The following is a 24,373-nucleotide window of genomic DNA, read 5'->3' as shown; positions in this document are numbered from 1 at the left end:
GCATTGAACTTCATCTGCCACCTGTCTGCCCATCCCACCAACTTGTCTATGTCCTTTTGAAATACTATACTATCCTCCTTACAGTTCATAATACTTCCAAGTTTCGTATCATTTGCAAACTTTGAAATTGTGACTTATACACCAAGGTCTAGGTCATTAATATATATCAGGAAAAGCAAGAGTCCCAACACTGATCCCTGGGGAACTCCACTACAAACCTTCCTCCAGCCCGAAAAACATCCAGTAACCACTACTCTTTGTTTCCTGTCACTCAGCCAATTTCGTATCCATGTTGCTATCGTCCCTTTTATTCCATGAGCTACAAGTTTGCTCACAAGTCTGTTGTGTGGCACTGTATGAAAGTCCATGTACACCATATCAACAGCATTGCCCTCATCAACCCTCTCTGTTACCTCCTCAAAAAACTCCAACAAGTTAGTTAAACATGATTTTCCCTTAAGAAATCCATGCTGGCTTTCCTCAATTAACTCACATTTGTCCATGTGACTATTGATTTTGTCCCAAATTATTTTTTCTAGAAGTTTTCCCACCACCCAAGTGAAACTGACTGGCCTGAAATTGCTGGACTTATCTTTACACCATTTTTTGAACAAGGGTGTAATTTTTGCAATTCTCCAGTCCTCTTGCACCACCCCCGAGCCTAAGGAAGATTGAAAAATTATGGCCAATGCCTCTGCGATTTCCACCCTCACTTCCCTTAGTATCTTTGGATGCATCTCATCCGGCCCTGGTGTTTTATCCACTTTAGGTACAGACAGCCTATCTAATACTTCTTCTTTATCAATTTTAAACCCCTCTAGTGTCTGACTTAACTTCTCTTTCAACATTGCTTGGGTTGCATCTTCTTCCTTGGTAAAGACATATGCCCTCTGTCTCCATTTGTAAATCCCCTTTTTGGTCACCTATCGGCTCCACTGCTCCTTTTACCACCTTTTACTATTTATATGCTTATAGAAAACTTTGGGATTTCCTTTAATACTAGTTGCCTGTCTCTTTTCATGGTCTCTCTTTGCTTCTCTTATTTGCTTTTTCACTTCCCTTCTTTCTATATTCAGCCTGGTTCTCAATAGTATTTTCTACCTGGTTTCTGTCATAAGCACACATTTTTCTTCTTTACCTTAATCTCTACCTCTTTTTTCATCCAGGGAGCTCTGGATTTGTTTGCCTTACTTTTCCCCTTCGAGGGAACATAGCTTGACTGTGTCCGAACTATCTCTTCTTTGAAGGTAGCCCATGGTTCATCTACCAGTTTTCCTGCCAGCTTTTGACTCCAATTTATTCGCCCTGGCTCCATTCTTACCCCACTGAAGGCCTTCCCCCAGTTAATTATTCTTACCCTGGATTGCTCTTTGTCCTTTTCCATCATCAGCTTAAACCTTATGATACAATGATCACTGTCTCCTAAATGCTCTCTGACAGATACTTGATCCATTTGGATTTGGTACTGGGTAATGAACCTGGCCAGGTGTTAGATTTAGATGTAGGTGAGCACTTTGGTGATAGTGATCACAATTCGGTTAGGCTTACCTTAGCGATGGGCAGGGACAGGTATATACCGCAGGGCAAGAATTATAGCTGGGGGAAAGGAAATTATGATGCGATTAGGCAAGATTTAGGATGTGTAGGATGGGGAAGGAAACTGCAGGGGATGGGCACAATCGAAATGTGGAGCTTATTCAAGGAGCAGCTACTGCGTGTCCTTGATAAGTATGTACCTGTCAGGCAGGGAGGAAGTTGTCGAGCGAGGGAGCCGTGGTTTACTAAAGAAGTTGAAGTGCTTGTCAAGAGGAAGAAGAAGGCTAATGTTTGATAAGGTTCCCCACGGTAGGCTATTGCAGAAAATACGGAAGTATGGGGTTGAAGGTGATTTAGAGCTTTGGATCAGAAATTGGCTAGCTGAAAGAAGACAGAGGGTGGTAGTTGATGGCAAATGTTCATCCTGGATTTCAGTTACTAGTGGTGTACCGCAAGGATCTGTTTTGGGGCCACTGCTGTTTGTCATTTTTATAAATGACCTGGAAGAGGGTGTAGAAGGGTGGGTTAGTAAATTTGCGGATGACACGAAGGTCGGTGGAGTTGTGGATAGTGCCGAAGAATGTTGTAGGGTACAGAGGGACATAGATAGGCTGCAGAGCTGGGCTGAGAGATGGCGAATGGAGTTTAATGCGGAAAATTGTGACGTGATTCACTTTGGAAGGAGTAACAGGAATGCAGAGTACTGGGCTAATGGGAAGATTCTTGGTAGTGTAGATGAACAGAGAGATCTTGGTGTCCAGGTACATAAATCCCTGAAAGTTGCTACCCAGGTTAATAGGGCTGTTAAGAAGGCATATGGTGTGTTAGCTTTTATTAGTAGGGGGATCGAGTTTCGGAGCCATGAGGTCATGCTGCAGCTGTACAAAACTCTGGTGAGACCGCACCTGGAGTATTGCGTGCAGTTCTGGTCACCGCATTATAGGAAGGATGTGGAAGCTTTGGAAAGGGTGCAGAGGAGATTTACTAGGATGTTGCCTGGTATGGAGGGAAGGTCTTACGAGGAAAGGCTGAGGGACTTGAGGTTGTTTTCGTTGGAGAGAAGGAGGAGGAGAGGTGACTTAATAGAGACATATAAGATAATCAGAGGGTTAGATAGGGTGGATAGTGAGAGTCTTTTTCCTCAGATGGTGATGGCAAACACGAGGGGACATAGCTTTAAGTTGAGGGGTGATAGATATAGGACAGATGTCAGAGGTAGTTTCTTTACTCAGAGAGTAGTAGGGGCGTGGAACGCCCTGCCTGCAACAGTAGTAGACTCACCAACTTTAAGGGCATTTAAGTGGTCATTGGATAGACATATGGATGAAAATGGAATAGTGTAGGTCAGATGGTTTCACAGGTCTACACAACATCGAGGGCCGAAGGGCCTGTACTGCGCTGTAATGTTCTAATTCTAATTCTAATTCTAATTCTAATTCTAAAAACTTCCAGCAACCTTTGTGTCGTCCGCAAACATACCAATCAGACCAGCTACATTTTCCTCCAAATCATGCAAGGTCAGGTTGCTACCATGAAAGATCAGACTGCTCCAATCATGACTGTTTTCAAAAGGCTTTGTCTGGTGTCACAGTAGACCCAATCTTTCCTCTATCAGCCTACTAATGTTGCTGAGGCTCTGTTGGGTGGATGGCAGTGGCTCCATGGAGCATGAACCTGTTGACCTCTCTTAGGGTGACAGCACTAGTCCTCCCACCCCTGCCACTCCACTAGTGCCCTTGCTGTGCCACCACATACGGCTGCCTTTCACACCAAGATGCTGCAGTCTGAAGACGGGCCTTCTAGGCCCAGAGTTGCTCAAGGTTATTCTCCAAGACTTCCAGCAGCCATGCTGCAGTCACTAGGGCAGCACTGCATAGAAGCACAAAGACAGGCAAAGGCACATGGAAGACAGACACCAAGGGAATGCACAAGGGTGATTAATTTAAGTTTGTATGCAATATGGCATGATATAATTTATAACTTTGACTTGGAATGTGTATTTTGTCTTTGCCAAGAGAATGATGTGATGGCCAGTGACAGAGGAAAGCTAAGGAGTGTGGGACTGTTGGTGATGAGGAATGATGTTCCTCATCCTCCTCTTGTTCCTCCCCTTCCCTCTTCTAGCAGCTTGTCCTGCTCTGCATGGCCTCTGTTCATTCTCCCGTTCATGCTCGATTCCACAAGAGAGGCTGACTGGTGCACCCATGTCTGGGAGCAACTAGTTTGCACAGAAGCCTTGAAATCAACAAAAAGTAATTCAGCACCTTTCACACCGTGTACACCTTTGCAACTTGAAACAACTACAGAAATCACAAATAACATGCAGAATTGTAGCAACAGTCAGAAGAAATAAACCACCAACTAACCTATAAATAGTTGATTCTTTTAAATAGCACTGGTGGAAGGTCCTTCATGCTGCCTAACATGTGTTCCGCTGTATGATGTTAAGAGAGGCTGTCAGATGGTGCATGGAGTCCCAAAATGGCAGTGCTGGCGTCAAATCAGTGTTGCAAGCTGATTGACATTATAATCTGCCTGCTCTGCATACTTCCAGTAGACGTTAACAATATGTGCACTAACCACCTTACCACAGTGGTGTCTGGTGCAATTTGCATCAGAGTTGTGCACGCATGCTGCAGACGCCAATTTGGAACCTTAATAGCATTCTTAGCACCCAAAAAATGGGCGCTAAAAAGTCTAATTTTTCCCTTACAGTATTTTCTTATCTGTATCGTGTTGCTATAATGGGTTATAGACAAGGGTGACCAGGGTGACTGCAACAACTACCGTGGAATCTCCCTGCTCAGCATAGTGGGGAAAGTCTTCGCTCGAGTCACTTGAAACAGGCTCCAGAAGCTGGCTGAGCATCTCTACCCTGAGGCACAATGTGGCTTTTGAGCAGAGAGATCCACCATTGACATGCTGTTCTCCCTTCGCCAACTACAGGAGAAATGCCGTGAACAACAGATGCCCCTCTACGTTGCTTTCATTGATCTCACCAAAGCCTTTGACCTCGTCAGCAGACGTGGTCTCTTCAGACTACTAGAAAAGATCAGATGTCCACCAAAGCTACTAAGTATCATCACCTCATTCCATGACAATATGAAAGGCACAATTCAGCATAGCGGTGCCTCATCAGACCCCTTTCCTATCCTGAGTGGCGTGAAACAGGGCTGTGTTCTCGCAACTACACTGCTTGGGATCTTCTTCTCCCTGCTGCTCTCACATGCGTTCAAGTCTTCAGAAGAAGGAATTTTCCTCCACACAAGATCAGATGGCAGGTTGTTCAACCTTGCCCGTCTAAGAGCGAAGACCAAAGTACGGAAAGTCCTCATCAGGGAACTCATCTTTGCTGACGATGCTGCATTAACGTCGCACACTGAAGAGTGTCTGCAGAGACTCAGCAACAGGATTGTGGCTGCCTGCAATGAATTTGGCCTAACCATCAGCCTCAGGAAAATGAACATCATGGGACAGGACGTCAGAAATGCTCCATCCATCAATATCGGTGACCACACTCTGGAAGTGGTTCAAGAGTTCACCTACCTAGGCTCAACTATCACCAGTAACCTGTCTCTCGATGCAGAAATCAACAAGCACATGGGAAAGGCTTCCACTGCTATGTCCAGACTGGCCAAGAGAGTGTCGGAAAATGGCGCACTGACACGGAAAACAAAAGTCCGAGTGTGTCAAACCTGTGTCCTCAGTACCTTGCTGTACGGCAGCGAGGCCTGGACAACGTATGTCAGCCAAGAGCGACGTCTCAATTCATTCTATCTTCGCTGCCTCTGGAGAATCCTTGGCATCAGGTGGCAGGACTGTATCTCCAACGCAGAAGTCTTCGAGGCAGCCAACATCCCCAGCGTATACCACCCTATTGAGCCAGCGGCACTTGAGATGGCTTGGCCATGTGAGCCGCATGGAAGATGGTAGGATCCCCAAGGACACATTGTACAGCGAGCTCGTCACTGGTATCAGACCCACCGGCCGTCCATGTCTCCGCTTTAAAGATGTCTGCAAACGCGACATGAAGTCCTGTGACATTGATCACAAGTCATGGGAGTCAGTTGCCAGTGATCGCCAGAGCTGGCAGGCAGCCATAAAGGTGGGGCTAAAGTGTGGCGAGTCGAAGAGACTTAACAGTTGGCAGGAAAAAAGACAGAAGCGCAAGGGGAGAGCCAACTGTGTAACAGCCCCGACAACCAATTTTATCTGCAGCGCCTGTGGAAGAGTCTGTCACTCTAGAATTGGCCTTTATAGCCACTCCAGGCGCTGCTTCACAAACCACTGACCACCTCCAGGTGTTTACCCATTGTCTGTCGAGACAAGGAGGCCAAAGAAAGAAGGATCCTGTTGCTATAATGTATCATTTACGGAACTTATTGTATCTTTGGTTTTTTGGGGGAGGGAGATTATCTTTTACCTACTTTTGACCTAGCCCATTCTATATTTATTATGTCGGTTTGAGCTTTATGTGTTTTGAGATAATAACATTTTCCCATTCTTATGTTATTAATTAAATTCTAGATCCAACACGATATTTATTGAACAATTGATTTGTGTCTCACAACAATCCAAAAACAAATTCTCATCATGTTTTTGCCTTCTATTTTCTTCTTCTTCCTCGCCGTACCCCAAAAATAATCTTGCAGGTGGAGTGGATTTTTGCTTTGTGCAATTGCCATGCTCTTAGTTATTGTGCCAATGTTCACTTTCCCCCAAAAACTACCACCTCGACAGAAGAAGAAAAAGAAAATGGGTTCAGGTGATTTGAGTAACGATGATGAGATGATGAAAGAGAAATCTGACAACAGAGAACATAGAAAGAGCACTGTTACTTCATCTATGGGCTTTGGAAAGGACATTAAAGGTGGGTGTACTCGGCATGTTATTTTGTGCAATTATCAAAACAATTTTAGCTTAATTGGGTTGTATTCTTTTAAGTGACAATCATATGCATATCTTTCATTAAACATATCTAGTAATTAATTTATTATAAAGATGTCTATAGTAGCAGGAGTTAGTGCAATAATTTTATATCATGATGTAACTAAATTACTAATTATTGAATAAATATTAGCTGTTTAACATACTCTTATAATGAAAAGTCACTAATTATAGCTTAAAATTGGCTGTTTAATATCCTGCAGCAATTAAAACACAGATTATTGCATAACTAATAGCTTATCAGATGTTGCTGTAGGCGATGTAAGCTGACCTCTAATCAGCAGGGACTCATATTTATGAGACTTACTATTTAAGTATAGGCATTTTTCAAAAGAAATGGCAGTGCAAAAATCCCTCACAAATTAAATGAAGAAAAGTGCATCTGTGACAAACATAACTGGGTTTGATTCACAGGTAAGAAAGACAAATGCTTCGCAATCTCCACTGGCGTGAATAATCTTTGTCATGTGAAGTTAAGCCCATTAATACACCACTATAGGCATCGCATTTGTGTTATACTGTACTATGTCACACAGAGGGTGGTGAATATGTGGAATAGACTGCAGAGGGAGACAGTTAGGGGTGGCACAGTGGCGCAGTGGTTAGCACCGCAGCCTTACAGATCCGGCGCCCCGGGTTCAATTCTGGGTCTCCACTGCCTGTGTGGAGTTTGCAAGTTCTCCCTGTGTCTGCGTGGGTTTTCTCCGGGTGCTCCGGTTTCCTCCCACAAGCCAAAAAGACTTGCAGGTTGATAGGTAAATTGGCCATTATAAATTGCCCCTATGATAGGTTTCTTTCTTTTTTTTCTTTTGGGCCTCCTTATCTCGAGAGACAATGGATACGCGCCTGGAGGTGGTCAGTGGTTTGTGAAGCAGCGCCTGGAGTGGCTATACAGGCCAATTCTGGAGTGACAGGCTCTTCCACAGGTGCTGCAGAGAAATTTGTGTGTTGGGGCTGTTGCACAGTTGGCTCTCCCCTTGCGCCTCTGTCTTTTTTCCTGCCAACTACTAAGTCTCTTCGACTCGCCACAATTTAGCCCTGTCTTTATGGCTGCCCGCCATAAGACGTCTGCAAACGCGACATGAAATGATAGGTAGGTGGTAGGGAAATATAGGGACAGGTGGGGATGTGGTAGGAATATGGGGTTAGTGTAGGATTAGTATAAATGGGTGGTGGATGGTCGGCACAGACTCGGTGGGCCGAATGGCCTGTTTTAGTACTGTATCTCTAAACTAAACTAAACTAGAGGCAAATTATGTTGGCAAATTCAAGAGGGAGTTGGTGAGACAGGACAAGTGATTGTGTGATGTAAGAGTTGTACTGTAATATAGTATTTTTTGATCTTTGGGACCAGTCACATGTACTGCAATAATCTTTTCTTATCCTGTACATTTGTGTTCCCAGGAACATTTCAGTGTGTAAAAATGTGCTGTAAAAATGAATTTTTAGGACATTCATTGATTTTGAAACATCCATAGAAGACAGAGCACATTTTTTGAATGTCTGAAGCCAGCATCTCCACGATTCTATGTATAATCACCACTGGAAATTTGTGTGTATGAAGTCTCCATTACTGCACGAGACATTAACTGCTGAACTCTCAGGTTTACTATAACTCCAGAAATTACTGTCAAGACCTAAAAATTCCAAGACCACAAAAAACTTATGGTTTTTTTTCCTAAATGTTTCTCACTGTATTTCTTTTAAACTTTCCAGTCTCTCTTTCACCCTTTCCTTACTCTCTCCTGAGTTTCTTTTCCCCCCTCCTCCTTTCTTGGCCTCGATTTCTCTCTCTGCCTCAAATACCTCATTCTCTTTTGTTTCTCCCATGATGTTCCTTTGCTTCCATTCTCTTTCACCCATTCATCTCTCTTTCTTGCAGATTTTTTTTTTATTAGCTCCTTCTTTATTTTTCCTTTTTTCTGCATGAGAATGTCCTCATACAAGTTACAATGTTGCTTTCACAGGTAATGCTATAACATAAACAAGGTATGTGAAAAATATGTTTGCCAGAGTAATCATAGAATCATGGAATGATACAGCACAAAAGGAGGCCACTCCGCCCATCGTGCCTGTGTCAGCTCTTTGGTAGACGTATCTAATTAGTCCTACTTCTGTACTCTTTCCTTATAGCTCTGTAAATTTATTTATAATCATAGAATGGTTACAGCACAGAAGGAGGCCATTCGGCCCATCATCTCTGTGCTTGCTCTCTGCCAGAGCAACTCACTTAGTCCCACTCCCCCCACCCTTTCCCCGCAGGCTTGTAAATTTTTTCTCCAGATAATTATCCAGTCCCCTTTTGAAGGTCTCGCTTGACTCTGCCTCCACCACACTCTCAGGCAGTGCATTCCAGATCCTCGATGTGTAAAAAGATTTTCCTCATGTCGCTGTTGCTTCTTTTGCCAATCACCTTAAATCAGTGTGCTCTGGTTCTGGATCCTTCGGCCAACAGGAACAGTTTCTCCCTATCTTCTCTATTCAGACCCCTCATGATTTTGAAGACCTCTATCAAATTTCCTCTTAATCTTCTCATTTCCAAGGAGAACAGATCCAGCTTCTCCAATCTATCCATGTAACTGAAGTTCCTCAACCCTGGAACCATTCTCGTGAATCTTTTCTACACTCTCTCTAATGCCCTAAAATCCTTCCTGAAGTGTGGTGTCCAGAACTGGACACAATGGACTGGATTTTATGGGCCCCCTTGAGGCAGGCTCTGAGCAGGCCTCCCCCTCCCTGACCCCACTTCCCAATGCCAGGTCCCTCATTCAGGCACTAAGTGCCTTTTAAAAAGGGACCCCCCACACCGCCACCACACCCCACCCCCGCCACGCCCCAAGCCGGGAAGCGGTCTGCATGGTTTTTCGTGTCGTGCTTTGCATGTAGTGCTGGGGGCTGTCCGCTGCACAGCTAATTGGGGTTAATTGCCCAGTTAAGGATCACAGCCTTCCCACCCCGGACTAAATTTTGGCGGAGGCTGGATGGTGGCAGGAACCCCCCACCCCCTCCCGCCACCATCATTTATGCTCTCCCCACTTCAAACACACCACGGAGGAGAGCATTAAATGCCCCTCCCCCATATGTTTTGTTAGTAGCCTTCTCAACTTGTCTTGCCACCTTCAAAAGTTGATATATGTACACCTTCAGGTCTCTCTGTTCCTGCGTCCCTTTAAAATTGTACCATTGTAATATTGTATTTGTAATAGATGACATTTTAGCTTTCAGCCTAACTTTGTAAAGCTTGTGGATTTTTTTGCATTTTTTTGCTTAAAATGTTTCCCAGAAGCACAGATCATTGCAAACACAACGTTGGAGAGCTACTAAATATTACAACATTTTGTATTGCTGTGAAGTTTTCAATCTATATTTCACAAAATGTTACATGTTGGATATCTGCAAATGAATATTTCAAATGTAATAAGCTGTTGCTATGCCTAAGTAATTTACCATTTATTTCAATTGAAATTCTTTCATAAAATCTATTTTCAAACGTATGTAAACAATGAACGGATTTGAAATTTCATAAAATGCAGGGAGTGTACATGCATTTCTCCACATACTTCCCATGAAGGGAGGACTCAGTTTTTAATATTATCTCCTTTCCTGGGAGGGATAGCCCAATTTATCACATTTCCTGATGATTAGATTGAAATCAGGAACACACCACGTGAGGAATCAGAGAGGGGAGCAGCATTCTCCCGTTCCATGGCACAGCGACTTAGAAATTATTCTGGTTGCTACTGGAGAGATTTCCTGTGGTCGCTATGTGTAGCAAAATTGTAAAGGAGTTCTAAAAGATTTAGAAGATATAATGGTCAGAAGAAGCCTTCTTGCTGCATTTCTGTTGTTACATTTGTTTATATTGCACACGGGTCTCCTCTCATTTCATCTATCTCATCTCAGCCATTCAGCATATCTTTCTATTCCCTTATCTCTCATGTACTTTACATAGGATTATATTACACTGGATATACGGCACAGAAACAGTCCATGCTGTTATTTATGCTCCACTCAAGCCTCCTCTCATCTTTCCTCATCTAAATCTATCATTGTAACCATCTATGCTCTTCTCCCTCATATGCTAATCTAACTTCCCCTTAAATATATCTATACTACTCCCTGTGGTAGCGAGCCCCACATTCTCACCACTCTTTGGGTAAAGAAATTTCTTCTGAATTCCCTATCGGATTTCTTGGTGACAATTTTATATTGATAGCCTCTAGTTATGCTCTTCCCACAAGTGGAAACATTCTCTTTGTATGCACTTTATCAAAACCTTTCATAATTTTAAAGACCTCTATGAGGTTGCCCTCAGCCTTCTTGTTTAAGAGAAGAGACCCAGCCTGTCAATTCTTTCCTAATATTTATAGTTTAGTCTAGTTCCTTTTTGAAAACATCTAAGCTATTTGCCTCAACCGCTTCCTGTGGTAGTAAGTTCTACATTCTAACCACTTTCTGAGGAAAGAAATGTCTCCTTATTTCCCTGTTGGATTTATAACGACCTTGCATTCAGGGCCCTAGTTTTGAATTCTCCCACAAATGGAAACATTGGGCTAGATTTTTAAATCCCGCTGGGGATGGGAGCAGGCGCGCGCGCAATTTGATAATTGCATTCTTGGAGGTTGGAACTGGGTCTCGCCGAAACTGGAACGCGAAGCCATTTTCAAAGGGAGACTGGGAGGGAGGGAACAGCAATGCCGCACGCCTCCAATTAACCACCTGTTGAGCTCATTGTGGAGCTCATTAACAGTGGAGCTGTCAGCTGTAGTTTGGGATTTTCAAAGGAAGGTCTTGGGGAGAACGCCATGTTGGGAACACAGCAAGGTTTAGAAAACCTGAACAATGTGGAGGACCATGAGGGCTATGGGAAGAGCTGATTAAAATAATGCAAAAATCCAAAATAAAGGTCAGCTGCTCTAAAAGTGCACTGCTGGAGTTGTAAGACTTGCTTTTCTCAATGGTAAGTGGTAGGAATCTGGAGAGGGACATGACGCCACTGGCATCACTGGGGCAGCTGGGGTTGGCAGGGGAAGGCCTGGTGAATACACAAAGTGCAGCAGAGGGAATTCAGATGGGAACAGGCTACTCTGACATTAGTCAGAGCAGCCAGGATGAGCTTCAGCAAATGCAACCTTCTGGACAACAGGAGGCCAGAGGAGCACAGTGGGCAGCTGCAAGGGGAAGAAGGTGTTACCCAACACAACGTTTCTATCGTCCAAGAGTCAGCTACCTGCAAATAACAGAATGCCAGTGCCGTAGGAGGCTGCGCCTATCCAGGCAGATGGTCTTGGACATATGTGCTTTGATCCACAATGACCTGAAGCCTCGCAGACCCCAGGGCAATCCCTAACCTGCAGCTGTCAAAGTCTCCCTCACCCTGAATTTCTATGCAACTGGGTCATTCCAGGGATCAGCTGTGGACCCAGGTGGCATCTTGCAGTCGGCAGCTCATCATGCCACTGGCAGGTCACCGATGCCATATTCAGGAGGGTGGGGGCTTACATCCACTTTGACACAGATGCGTCTGCGCAGGCGCAGAGAGCATTAGCTTTCGCCTCTATCGCTGGATTCCCCAGTGCAGGGCATCATCAATTGCGCCCATGTGGCTGTTAAGGCACCCAGTGATCTGCCAATGAGATTTATCAACTGGAAGGGCTTCCACTCTCTCAATGTCCAACTGGTCATTGACTACAACAAGAGCTTCCTCTATGTGTGCGCTCGCTTTCCTGGCAGCTACCAGTCCAGGCTGCCTCGGAACTTCACTCCAACCCCAAAGTACATGGATGGATCCAAGGTGACATAGGATACCCCCTGAAGAGATGGCCCCTGACCCCTCTACGGGAGTCCCAGATAGAGGCACTGAGGTGATACAACAAATGCCACCTGCTCAGCAGGCCAACCATTGAACAGGCCACTGGGCTTCTGAAGAAACAACTCTGGTGCCTGGTCTGGTTGGGTGGCACCCTCAAATACCCACCAGCAAGGGTCTCTGTCATTGTGGTGGTCTCCTGTGCTGTCCATAACATGGTCCTCCAGAGAGGTGTGGATCTTGAACAGTCAGGAGGTAGAGGGAGATAACATTGAATAGAAAGGTGCCCCTGCTGCATGACAAGGTGGCCTCCATCTGCCATCCTACAGGAAGAGGACCTTCCTCCTCTCTCTCACACCCTCCAGCATTAGATCCAGGTTGGCATTAATGAAGCAAGGGTCTGCCCTGCCCCTAGTGCCAGGCCTCCAGCTCCCCTGTGACATCTCACTTCCTGCTGGCACAGTTAAGGGCAGATTTCTACCTCAGGACAACCAGCAGCCTCAGTGACGGCTGCCATGGGGTGTCTACGTGACACTTCATGTGACCCACCTCCATCCCTGGCCCCACTGGCTATAAGTGGAGTGGAAACCTGTCTTCATTCCAATTAAGGATTCACCCATTTGAGAATCTGAACCTGAATCAGCTTCCCACCAGAAGCAGATTTCTGACTGCAAAACCAACCTGGCTCCTCGTTCTACCTCTGTAACAAAAACCCAGCATATTGTCTCTACTGTCCAACTCATTCATAATTTTAAAACCTCTATCAGGTCACCTTTCAGTCTTCTGTTTTCTAAAGAAAAAAGCCCCATACTGTTCAATCATTCCCAATAGCTGTAATCTCTCAATTCTGGTATCACCTTTGTAAATCTTTTTTGCACCCCCTCCAATGTTTCTCTGTCCTTTTTATGGAATGGAGCACAGATTGTGCACAGTACTCTAAGTGTGACCTGACCAGGTCCTTTACAAGTTTAACATAACTTCACTACTTTTGAATTCTATACCCCTGGAAGAAAAATCTCAGTGTTTTGTTTGTATTTTTAATTCTTTTGTTGACCTGCGATGCTGATTTTAATGATTTGTTGACCTAGATCCCCTTTGCATTCCATCCCATTCAGTTTTTTATATTCTAACTAGTTGGTGATGTTTCTATTTTTCCAACCAAAGTTCATTTGCCATATAATGGTCCAGTCTGCAAGTTTTCTAATGTCTTCAGTGTGAAGTTGCTTTCTTCAGTGTTAGCTACATCCCCAGTTTGGTATCATCTGCAAATTTTGATAGTGTGACTTGTTCCTAATTCCAAAACGTTAACATAAATTATGAGTAACAGTGGTCCTACACTTATGTTTATGGATCACAGCTTTCTACGTTCCTCCAATCTGAATAACTACCCTGCTACCCTTTACCACTACTCTCTGCTTTCTATTTTTAACTCATTTTCTATCCCTTCAACTCTTTTTCCCCGACTCCACCTTCGTTATGAGCCTACTGTGTGGTAACTTACTGAAGGCTAAAATAAAAGCAAAATACTGCAGATGCTGGAAATCTGAAATAAAAACAAGAAATGCTGGAAATACTCAGCAGGTCTGGCAGCATCTGTGGAGAGAGAAGCAAAGTTAATGTTTCAGGTCAGTGACCTTTCATCAGAACTTATTGAAGGCCTTTTGAAAATCCAAGCATATGACATCTACTGCATTACGTTTGTCCACTCTTTCCAACTGGGGAAGCAGAGTTTCAGCATCAACTGAAGAGTGTGAGAACCTGAATGAACTGAGGCCGAGGCAGAGAGTATCATAATCAACTGTTGCTTGCAGTTTTAGAGAGGAGCCAGGGAGTGCTCTTCTTGCTAATTTTGGTAACGGTCTCTTTTAAGGTCCACCAGTTTGGCTATTGTACACCTGAGAAAACGGAGAACCTGATGCACTCAGTTGTGCTGCAGTTTGGCAAAGGGGCCTGAATTAGGCCCCTGATTTGCATAGGCAGTGGGCCTATCGCTGTTTTAGCTAGGCATGCTGATTGACTAAGGGCACCCTAACCAATATTGTACTGTGGATTTCTGGCACAAATGTAGGGCTGGATTTTACCAAGCCCACGACGTTGGGCTCCATTTAGGGAGATGGAGGGGGCGACTGGAAGATGGTCATGGCAGAAGCCAGCCACAGAGCTCAACGCTGGGAGGGCCTGGTCCGATCCTCCCCATGGCGTGCGGCTCCGTGGCAGCCACCTCCCCCCCACCCCCCCCACCCCCACTCCCCATATGCATCTACATATTTAAATCAATTAAGTGATTAAATTTAAATGAATTTACTCGCAATCTTCGGGGCCCACCACGATCCTCAGTGCAGCGGCTGGCACTCTCATGCCTTCAGCTCCATGTCTGGTTAAAGCCAGTGGTGACACTGGTGGGGAGGGGGAGGAGTTAAGATTTTCAGTGCAGTGGGGAGGGACAGGGTCAAATAAACGTAATGGGTGTAGGGGATGGCGGGAAGGGGTGAACTTTAAACTTTGTGCAGTCGGGGTGGGGGGAGGTCAGATTTAAAAAGTAAGTGTTTTGGGGGGGGTGGGAAGGACAAATAGTTAATGTAATTGTAATTGGGGTAGGATAGAGGCGTTAGGAATTTATTTGATAAATTTTTTGGGGGGGTTGGATCTTTAAAAATTTAAATATGCCAGCAGGGCTGGCTGCCCTTTCAAAATGGTGCCGGCACCTTGCACAGGCAGCTGATGTCATTGCTGGCGTTGGACAGCTCACCCCCTCCATGTGATTGAGGGGTGGGGCGGGCCACCCCGGCTGTTTAAGTAAGCTGCTGCACAGGAAATCGCAGTGGCACTTAGGCGTGAGATTGCCGCTGGTAGCAACGGTGGGCTCTTAAAATCCAGCCCATAGTGTACACACGTCACACGCCATATTGGCCCATTCAGCACCTGTTTCTTGCCTGTAAGATGAACATGACACAATTGAATTTCTAGGCTTTTGTGTTGCTTTATGGCACAAAGCAGCCTAGTTACCAGGAGCTACAGCAGAACATTTATGTATATAAGCTGTTCAGTTTCTGCAGAAATTAGCTAGATCAGTCTACATATTATATATATATATACTGTATATGATTTAATATGTTATGTCCCATCAGTTTTCATAAGATTTTCCCATTAATGTGACAACTTGTGATGCTGAAGTTCCATATTTTGACCAGCATGTGTTACTGCGGAGGCTGCAATATTTGAACAAGGGCAAAATACTGCAGATGCTGGAAATCTGAAATAAAAACAGAAAATGCTGGAAATACTCGGCAGGTCAGGCAACATCTGTATGGAAAGAAACAGAGTTAACGTTTCAGGTCGATGATCTTTCATCAGAACTGGGAAAAATTATAGATGTACCAGACTTTAAACAAGTGAAAGAGGGGAGATTGGAAAAAAGATCAAAACGGAATGTTTGTGATAGGGTGGAAGACAGGAGAGATTAAGTAACAAAAGGGTCAATGATGAAAAGCAAAAGGGAGTGGTAATGGGACAAGTAAAGAAACAAAGATGTGTCTAGTGGAGATGTGAATGGCAGAATCATGAAGAGCTGCTGTCCAAAAGCAAAAAACAAAAAAAATGAGGGAAGAAAAAAGGGGGCAGAGGTTAAAATCTTAAATTGTTGACCTCAGTGTTAACTCTGGAAGACTGGAAAGTGCCTAATCAAAAGATGAGGTGCTGTTTCTCAAGCTTGTATTGAGCTTCATTGGAACACTACAGGAAGCCAAGAACAGAAAGCCAGAGTTGGAGCGAGTTGGAGAATTAAAATGACTGTAAGCTTGGGGTCATTCTTGCGGACTGAATGGAGGTGTTCAAAATGGTCACGCAATATGCATTTGGTCTCCCCAATGTAGAGGAGACCACATTGTGAGCAGCAAATACAGTAGACTAAATTGAAGAAGCGCACGTAAATCACTGTTTCACCTGCAAGGAGTGTTTGGGGCCTCGAGCAGTGAGAAGGGAGGAAGTAAAAGGGCAGATTTGTATTATCTGTGCTTGTGTGGAAAGGTGTCGTGGGAAGGGGAGGGGGTATTGGGGGTGATTGAGGAGTGGACCAGGTGGATGATGGAATCCTTGGTTGAGGAAAAAGGAAGATATATTGGAAATGCTGGTAGGGAAAATTGTATCGTCAAAATAGATGCAATGGAAACGGAGAAATTGGAAGAATGTGAAGCAGGGTGTGAGGAAGTGTAGTGAAAGTAGCTGTGGACGTCATTGGGCTTATAGTGAATATTGGTTGACAGCCTATCCCCAGAAATGGAGACAGAGATGTCGAGGAAGAGAAGGGAAGAGTCAGAGATGGACCACGTGAAGGAGAGAAGGGTGGAAATTGGAATAAACATTAACGAAATTTTCCAGTTCAGGGTGAAAGCAGGAAACAGCACAGATACAATCATTAATGAACTGGAAAAAAGAGGTGATGCAGGGGGCCTGAGTAGGACTGGAACTAAGAATGTTTCACGTATCCCACAAAAAAGTAGGTGTAGCTAGGACCCATGTGAGTTCCCATAAAAATCTTTTATTTGGAGGAAGTGAGTGGAGTTGAAGGAGAAGTTGCTCAGTGTGAGAACAAGTTCAGCCAGGCGGAAGAGGATGGTGGTGAATGGGGACTTGTTTGACCTCTGTTCAAGGAAGAAGTGGAGAACCCTCAGACTGTCCTGATGGGGGATGGAGATGTAGAGAGATTGGACATCCAGAGTGAAGAGGAGGCAGTTAGGGCCAGGAAACTGGAAACTGTTAAAGTGACAGAGGGCATTGTAGGTGGGAAGAGTCTGGACAAGAGGAGAAAAAATAGAATCGAGATTCGAAGAAATCAATTCAGCAGGGCAGCAACAAGCTGAAACGATGGGTCTACCAGGGCAGTGCTGTTAATGGATCTTGGGAAGGAGGTAGAAGCAGACTTTTCAGGGTTGGGGGACTATGAGGTTGGAGGCCTGAAGGGGAGATATCCAGAGGAGATGAGATTTGTCGCTCTGCAGGGAAAAAATTGATCAGCTTCTACTTCCTTCTCTGATGCCATTTTGTTTTTTTTAACTACTCAGGTATATTAATATTTAATAACTTTTTAAGCTTTAATCATTTTTTAATCAAGAGTTGTTGTCTGATGCTCCTTACTTACAAATCATTTTCCACCATTTCCACCACCTCCAGGGCAATCCCAGCAAACACATCTTCCCTTCCCTTCCCAACTGTCCAAAGGGACTGTTCTCTCTGACACATCCTGGTTCACTCTTCCATTACCTCTACCATCTGCTGTCATTCCCCTGATAACCTGCCCACTCACCTCCTTCCACACAACTGGCCAGGGCCCCAAGCACTCCTTCTGTTTGGGAGAACATTTACAAAGAAGTATACTTTATTTGCAACTCACAATATGGTGTCCTGTATGTTGGGGAAACCAAATGCAGATTATGTACTTGCTTTACCGAACACATCTGTCCTTAACCTTTTAGTGTAAGCTCACGGGAACAGCACTTCATCTTTCTCAGAGACATTTTGCAGCCCTCTGGCCTTAACATTGACTTTAACAACTTCAGACCTGAACTATACTTACATTTTTCTCCAACAGTAGCTGCTGGCAAAGTGAGATGGCCATGTAGGCATTTCCAATATTGGGGTGGTAGGAGCGGTGGCTGCTGCTGAACAGGAAGCAGGTTGTTACTTGGGGTGGGGGCACTCCCTTCAGATCACTACGTTGACCTGCTCTTTTGTTCCACCAGACTCCCAGACCACTGGAGGCTGCTCTGCCTTTCTCTTTTGACCTGCCTCCTTTTCTAACTACTCCCCCACAAACCAATCATTCACTCTGCATGTCACCTATATATCTTTTATTTGATTTCTCTCATTTTGCCCTCTTTTGTCTCTTGCTAATATCATTTCCGCCATTTAACTATTTCCTGTTCCCTGTCCAAGCACTTCACAAGTCATTCTATTTTCATTCCTATGTGTTTTCCCCTTCCCCCTTACCCTTACTCTGTTCCCTTTACAATGCTGCTCATCTGTGATATCTTCCAGTCCTGAGGAAGGGCCTTGGACCTGAAACATCAGCTGACTGATTTCTGTTTCTCTGCAGGTGCTGCGCAACCTCCTCAGTATTTCCAGCTTTTACCTTAGGAATGTGATTTATCAAATTCAGAAGACATTACTTAATGTCCTGGTCTAAATTCAACCACTGTGGCAATTTTAAACATTGAAATATGTAAAGGGAATTGCTTAAGTTGTAGATAAGTCATATTTGCTTCTGGTGAACTCAGGCATTTACTTTTGGGCCTCCTTATCTCGAGAGACAATGGATACGCGCCTGGAGGTGGTCAGTGGTTTGTGAAGCAGCGCCTGGAGTGGCTATAAAGGCCAATTCTGGAGTGACAGGCTCTTCCACAGGTGCTGCAGAGAAATTTGTTTGTTGGGGCTGTTGCACAGTTGGCTCTCCCCTTGCGCCTCTGTCTTTTTTCCTGCCAACTACTAAGTCTCTTCGACTCGCCACAATTTAGCCCTGTCTTTATGGCTGCCCGCCAGCTCTGGCGAATGCTGGCAACTGACTCCCACGACTTGTGATCAATGTCACACGATTTCATGTCGCGTTTGCAGACGTCTTTATAACGGAGACATGGACGGCCGGTGGGTCTGATACCAGTGGCGAGCTCGCTGTACAATGTGTCTTTGGGGATCCTGCCATCTTCCATGCGGCTCACATGGCCAAGCCATCTCAAGCGCCGCTGACTCAGTAGTGTGTATAAGCTGGGGATGTTGGCCGCTTCAAGGACTTCTGTGTTGGAGATATAGTCCTGCCACCTGATGCCAAGTATTCTCCGAAGGCAGCGAAGATGGAATGAATTGAGACGTCGCTCTTGGCTGGCATACGTTGTCCAGGCCTCGCTGCCGTAGAGCAAGGTACTGAGGACACAGGCCTGATACACTCGGACTTTTGTGTTCCGTGTCAGTGCGCCATTTTCCCACACTCTCTTGGCCAGTCTGAACATAGCAGTGGAAGCCTTACCCATGCGCTTGTTGATTTCTGCATCTAGAGACAGGTTACTGGTGATAGTTGAGCCTAGGTAGGTGAACTCTTGAACCACTTCCAGAGCGTGGTCGCCAATATTGATGGATGGAGCATTTCTGACATCCTGCCCCATGATGTTCGTTTTCTTGAGGCTGATGGTTAGGCCAAATTCATTGCAGGCAGACGCAAACCTGTCGATGAGACTCTGCAGGCATTCTTCAGTGTGAGATGTTAAAGCAGCATCGTCAGCAAAGAGGAGTTCTCTGATGAGGACTTTCCGTACTTTGGACTTCGCTCTTAGACGGGCAAGGTTGAACAACCTGCCCCCTGATCTTGTGTGGAGGAAAATTCCTTCTTCAGAGGATTTGAACGCATGTGAAAGCAGCAGGGAGAAGAAAATCCCAAAAAGTGTGGGTGCGAGAACACAGCCCTGTTTCACACCACTCAGGATAGGAAAGGGCTCTGATGAGGAGCCACCATGTTGAATTGTGCCTTTCATATTGTCATGGAATGAGGTGATGATACTTAATAGCTTTGGTGGACATCCGATCTTTTCTAGTAGTCTGAAGAGACCACGTCTGCTGACGAGGTCAAAGGCTTTGGTGAGATCAATGAAAGCAATGTAGAGGGGCATCTGTTGTTCACGGCATTTCTCCTGTATCTGACGAAGGGAGAACAGCATGTCAATAGTCGATCTCTCTGCACGAAAGCCACACTGTGCCTCAGGGTAGACGCGCTCGGCCAGCTTCTGGAGCCTGTTCAGAGCGACTCGAGCAAAGACTTTCCCCACTATGCTGAGCAGGGAGATTCCACGGTAGTTGTTGCAGTCACCGCGGTCACCTTTGTTTTTATAGAGGGTGATGATGTTGGCATCGCGCATGTCCTGGGGTACTGCTCCCTCGTCCCAGCACAGGCATAGCAGTTCATGTAGTGCTGAGAGTATAGCAGGCTTGGCACTCTTGATTATTTCAGGGGTAATGCTGTCCTTCCCAGGGGCTTTTCCGCTGGCTAGGGAATCAATGGCATCACTGAGTTCCGATTTGGTTGGCTGTATGTCCAGCTCATCCATGACTGGTAGAGGCTGGGCTGCATTGAGGGCAGTCTCAGTGACAGCATTCTCCCTGGAGTACAGTTCTAGGTAGTGCTCAACCCAGCGGTCCATCTGTTTGCGTTGGTCAGTGATTATGTCCCCCGATTTAGATTTGAGGGGGGTAATCTTCTTGATGGTTGGCCCAAGAGCTCTCTTCATGCCATCATACATTCCTCTGATGTTTCCGGTGTCTGAGGCCAGCTGAATATGACTGCATAGGTGTTGCCAGTAGTCGTTTGCGCAACGCCTAGCTGTTCTTTGTGCAGTAAATTGCTTAAGTTGTAGATAAGTCATATTTGCTTCTGGTGAACTCAGGCATAGTGGCCCCAATATTAACGTAAAGGCAGATTCCGAGCAGGACAAAGGGAAATGCATGCACGAAACCAGGAATTAAATTCAGAGCATTGAAATCTATGATTTCAAATTGATTGAGGGAATGAATTTTGACTTCCGGGTGTCCGTGAACATGATGCACACCCGCATGATTTCATCTGAAGTCCACTGTTTAATGGTCTAAAGCAGAAATAGAATTTAGAGGAGCCAGGAGATGTTTAGAATGGATGCACAGAGAACAAGGGCAGCCCCCCAGATTTAATGACACATCCCTGGAATTACTGCTGGGTGCAGTCTGGAGCAGGAGGGACATACTTTTCCCCAGCAATGGGAAGAAGAAAATTGCATCGCTTACCAAGGAGGTGTGGTTGGAGGTTGCTGAGGAGATGAGCAGCAGCATCATTGTGCCCAGGTTTTGGATGCAGTGCAGGAAACAGGTTAAAGACCTAACCAGGTGAGGAAAAGTGAGTACATTTGCTGATTCACCTACTTCTTGTGGCTTAAGCCCCTGCTTTCTTTTACTCTGTCTTGTCAAGAATTGTCCATCACATCATTCCTCACAACATGTATCCAGCCACCACTACTACTCACTCCAATCCTTACACAATGGGATGCATCCATCAGGTGTGTACCTCACCTTCAGTCACAGGTCTGTTCTTTCACCAATTGTAGGAGAAGAGAGTGCAAAACACAAGGGAGAGGCCAGGACGTGGGTTGCTATAAATAGTCTGGCTCACAGGTGCAGTGGAGGTCATGGAGATAAGTGGCACATGTGCGTCCCACTGAATAGGAGATGGAGAAACTTGGAACTCACTGGTGCCAGAATTAAAAGTATCTCTGCCACACGTACGCTGACTTTATTTCATCAGTGACTGAACTATGAATATGGTGAATGTCCAGATTGTTACTTTGCCATGACTAAATCATATCCCATTCTTTTGTCTGTCTGTCAGAGCCTTCACACATACAGCATGTGTTGCTCAAGATGCATGAGGACAACTTCTCAGAGGACCTCATTCCTTGTGCAACTTCTCAGAGGACCTCATTCCTTGTGCATTGTCACAAGACATACAGCCATGCATCAGCACAAATACTCGTACTTCAGCAACTCCAGTTAGACAGTTAGTTGGATTTTCACCTGGAGATTCATAATTCACGAGTGAGGACAAGCAGATACGAGTGGCACGAACAGCTGTGGAGAATCAGCATCAGGGGATGCAGACCTGTCCAAGCTCTGCTCAGCTGGACACAGAGGTGGAACTCTGGGGACCATCATTGAGCAGGAGAATGCTAGAGGCACATCAGCAACTTTGCAAGATACTGACAGGTGTGCCATGCACACTGTCCACAAAAGCAGAGATGATGGAGGAGAGGTGCAGGTAATTGTGAAAATGTCTGCCATGGGGAGAGTGAGTCCTCAATGGATCTACCTGCACAGTTTTCAAATGAGTTCATGCAGGCCATGACCATTGCTGTGCAGATTTTGGATGCCAACATGTCTGCCACCCTAACAGGCACCAATATTTTATCCCCATTTCTAGTCATCTTGGTTGGTGTAAGACAAAATATTATTTGTCAAACCACACATATGGAGCTCGATTTAGTGCGGCCATTGAGGCTGAGATTGCAGGCAGGGGGAACCAAAGAATCGCAATGCAGTCACCCACCTGGAAATACGGCGTTGTGACATCAGTTCCAGATTTTGTCAGTGACGGCACGATGACAGCATTCTCACCGCAACATGACGGGTCACTATTTCATCTGCTGATTTAAATGTATTTTAATATCATTAAAAGTGATTTTATATCCGATGGCTGATTCTGTGAATGACAGGCGACACTAACGTGCCTCCGCTTTCATGACCAGTGAAACCTGGCAGCACAAAGGCGAGAGGACTCTTTGAAGTGACGGGTAGGCAGTCTTGAGCAGTGCTGCAAAGGGGAAGAGGGGGGTTTGGAGGCCATTGTGGGAGCGCGTTGCTGGGTGGCTCTGCAAAGGGGTGAAATCTGCGTTTGGGCGTGGTGGTTGTGGGGGATCAGTATGGGGTAGGCAAACAGCTCTCTGGTGCGTCTGTGTGATCATACAGCTGGAACAGAGGTTGGGCCTTTATTTAGGCAGGGATCTGATGTCAACGAGCAACACGCTGACATAATTTGCACATCCTCATGTACCAAGGCAGGATGTCAAACGTATAGAGCTACGAGCGAAGGAGGCAGCAGAGAACCTCACAATGAATCATTTACAGCCATCCTGGTGGCCATTCACAGAGAGTGAAATAATGCCTGAGCTCTTTCCATTTGTCGTCCATGTCTTATGTGTGGATGGACAATGTGCACTAGTACCCACGGGAGAGCATCTGTTAACGAAGGGTGAGATCTACATCTCACAAATAAGGCATAATGGCGCATGGTTTTCAAACAAGAAAGCCTAAAGATTTCAATGAAGCATCTTTTAATTATTTAACAAAAAAGGTATAATATACAGCCCGTGAATCCCAGCATGTTGCTATATGCTCTTTTTAATCTGTTTGCGGGAGTTCCTATGTGATGTGATCCCGGCAGCAGCAGCTGGGCTGGAAGCAGGCTGCTGATCAGGCTGCCCCTTGCCTGTGATGAATTTGGCGGGAATCCTCCGGCTGCCTGAGGCCTGGAAAGCCCCGGCTGACTGGAGTTGTCCTGGACTGGTGCAGGACTCTCCTCAGGCGTCGTAGCTGCTGGAGCTGGGCTCACTGGTGGAGGGGCCGAGGAGTGGTTGTCACATTCAGAACGCCCTGAGTTGAGCCCTCAGATGTGGCTGTCAGCCTCTCCTTCTCCCTTTGAAGTCTTGCTTGAACCTCCCTGTTCGCCAGAGAAGGACCAGGAGCAGCAGAATCATCTGGGTTCCTGTTCCATCTCTCGCCTTGCCACTACTGCATTGCACTCATGGCCAAGGCGATGGTGTGCAGGCCAGCATGGATCTGGGAGCTCTGGTTCTCCATGAGGGTCGCCAACCTGTCGATGGAGGAAGCCATGTGCTCACACACCTGAGTTATGGCTGCTATCATGGCATAGATGAATATCTGCAGCACATCACACCTGCATAGCCAGGCACCACTCTTCCTGGAACAGCAAAATGTTTCTAGGGTTCTGCAGACTCCTTCCTTCCCTCTAATAATGTCCTTGGGTGGTTTGCAAACCTGTGGTGTGTGTTATCTTCCAATAAGTCTATAGTGTCTACTTTAAATATATCCATCAGTTTTACATCAGTAGATTACAACAGTATTGCTATTATCACAGGAATCAGTCCAAAATAATATAACTATGATTGCAGGATTCCTGACAAAATACACCAATCCCAATCGTCATTACGTACCCTAATCCATATTTCCATTTAATGTCTAAATTTTCATTTATTTGCCCAACATAAAATTTGGTATCCAATTGTTTCTGTATCATTTAATCCCTGTTTGGATCTGAATTAAATGGAAATTCCACCAGACATACTATGGGCTGAATTTAATGAGCGACAGGTCTGGAAAAGGGGCCATTCCTGTGCGTCAAGTGTGCAGCCATTTAACATAATGGAGGCGCTGGTTTCCCCCATTCACGTGGTGGGGGCGGGAGGCGAGACGCCAATTCGGTGCTGGCGGATCAGGTGCTGG

General features: G+C 45.4%; 1 protein-coding gene across 2 annotated transcripts in view; it reads left to right on the top strand.

Annotated features, from left to right (window-relative positions):
* slco5a1 (solute carrier organic anion transporter family member 5A1) overlaps nucleotides 1-24,373 on the top strand; it is a 212,685-nt gene that overhangs the window by 126,662 nt on the left and 61,650 nt on the right. For both annotated transcript variants that reach the window (XM_068031976.1, XM_068031975.1), the window contains one exon: nucleotides 6,189-6,406. In XM_068031976.1, the coding sequence (XP_067888077.1) occupies nucleotides 6,189-6,406 (218 nt within the window). The remainder of the gene's footprint in view (nucleotides 1-6,188; nucleotides 6,407-24,373) is intronic.

The sequence above is a fragment of the Heterodontus francisci genome, chromosome 5, assembly GCF_036365525.1.
Source record: "Heterodontus francisci isolate sHetFra1 chromosome 5, sHetFra1.hap1, whole genome shotgun sequence".
Lineage (NCBI taxonomy): Eukaryota > Metazoa > Chordata > Chondrichthyes > Heterodontiformes > Heterodontidae > Heterodontus > Heterodontus francisci.
This window is presented reverse-complemented; position numbering and strand designations above follow the sequence as displayed.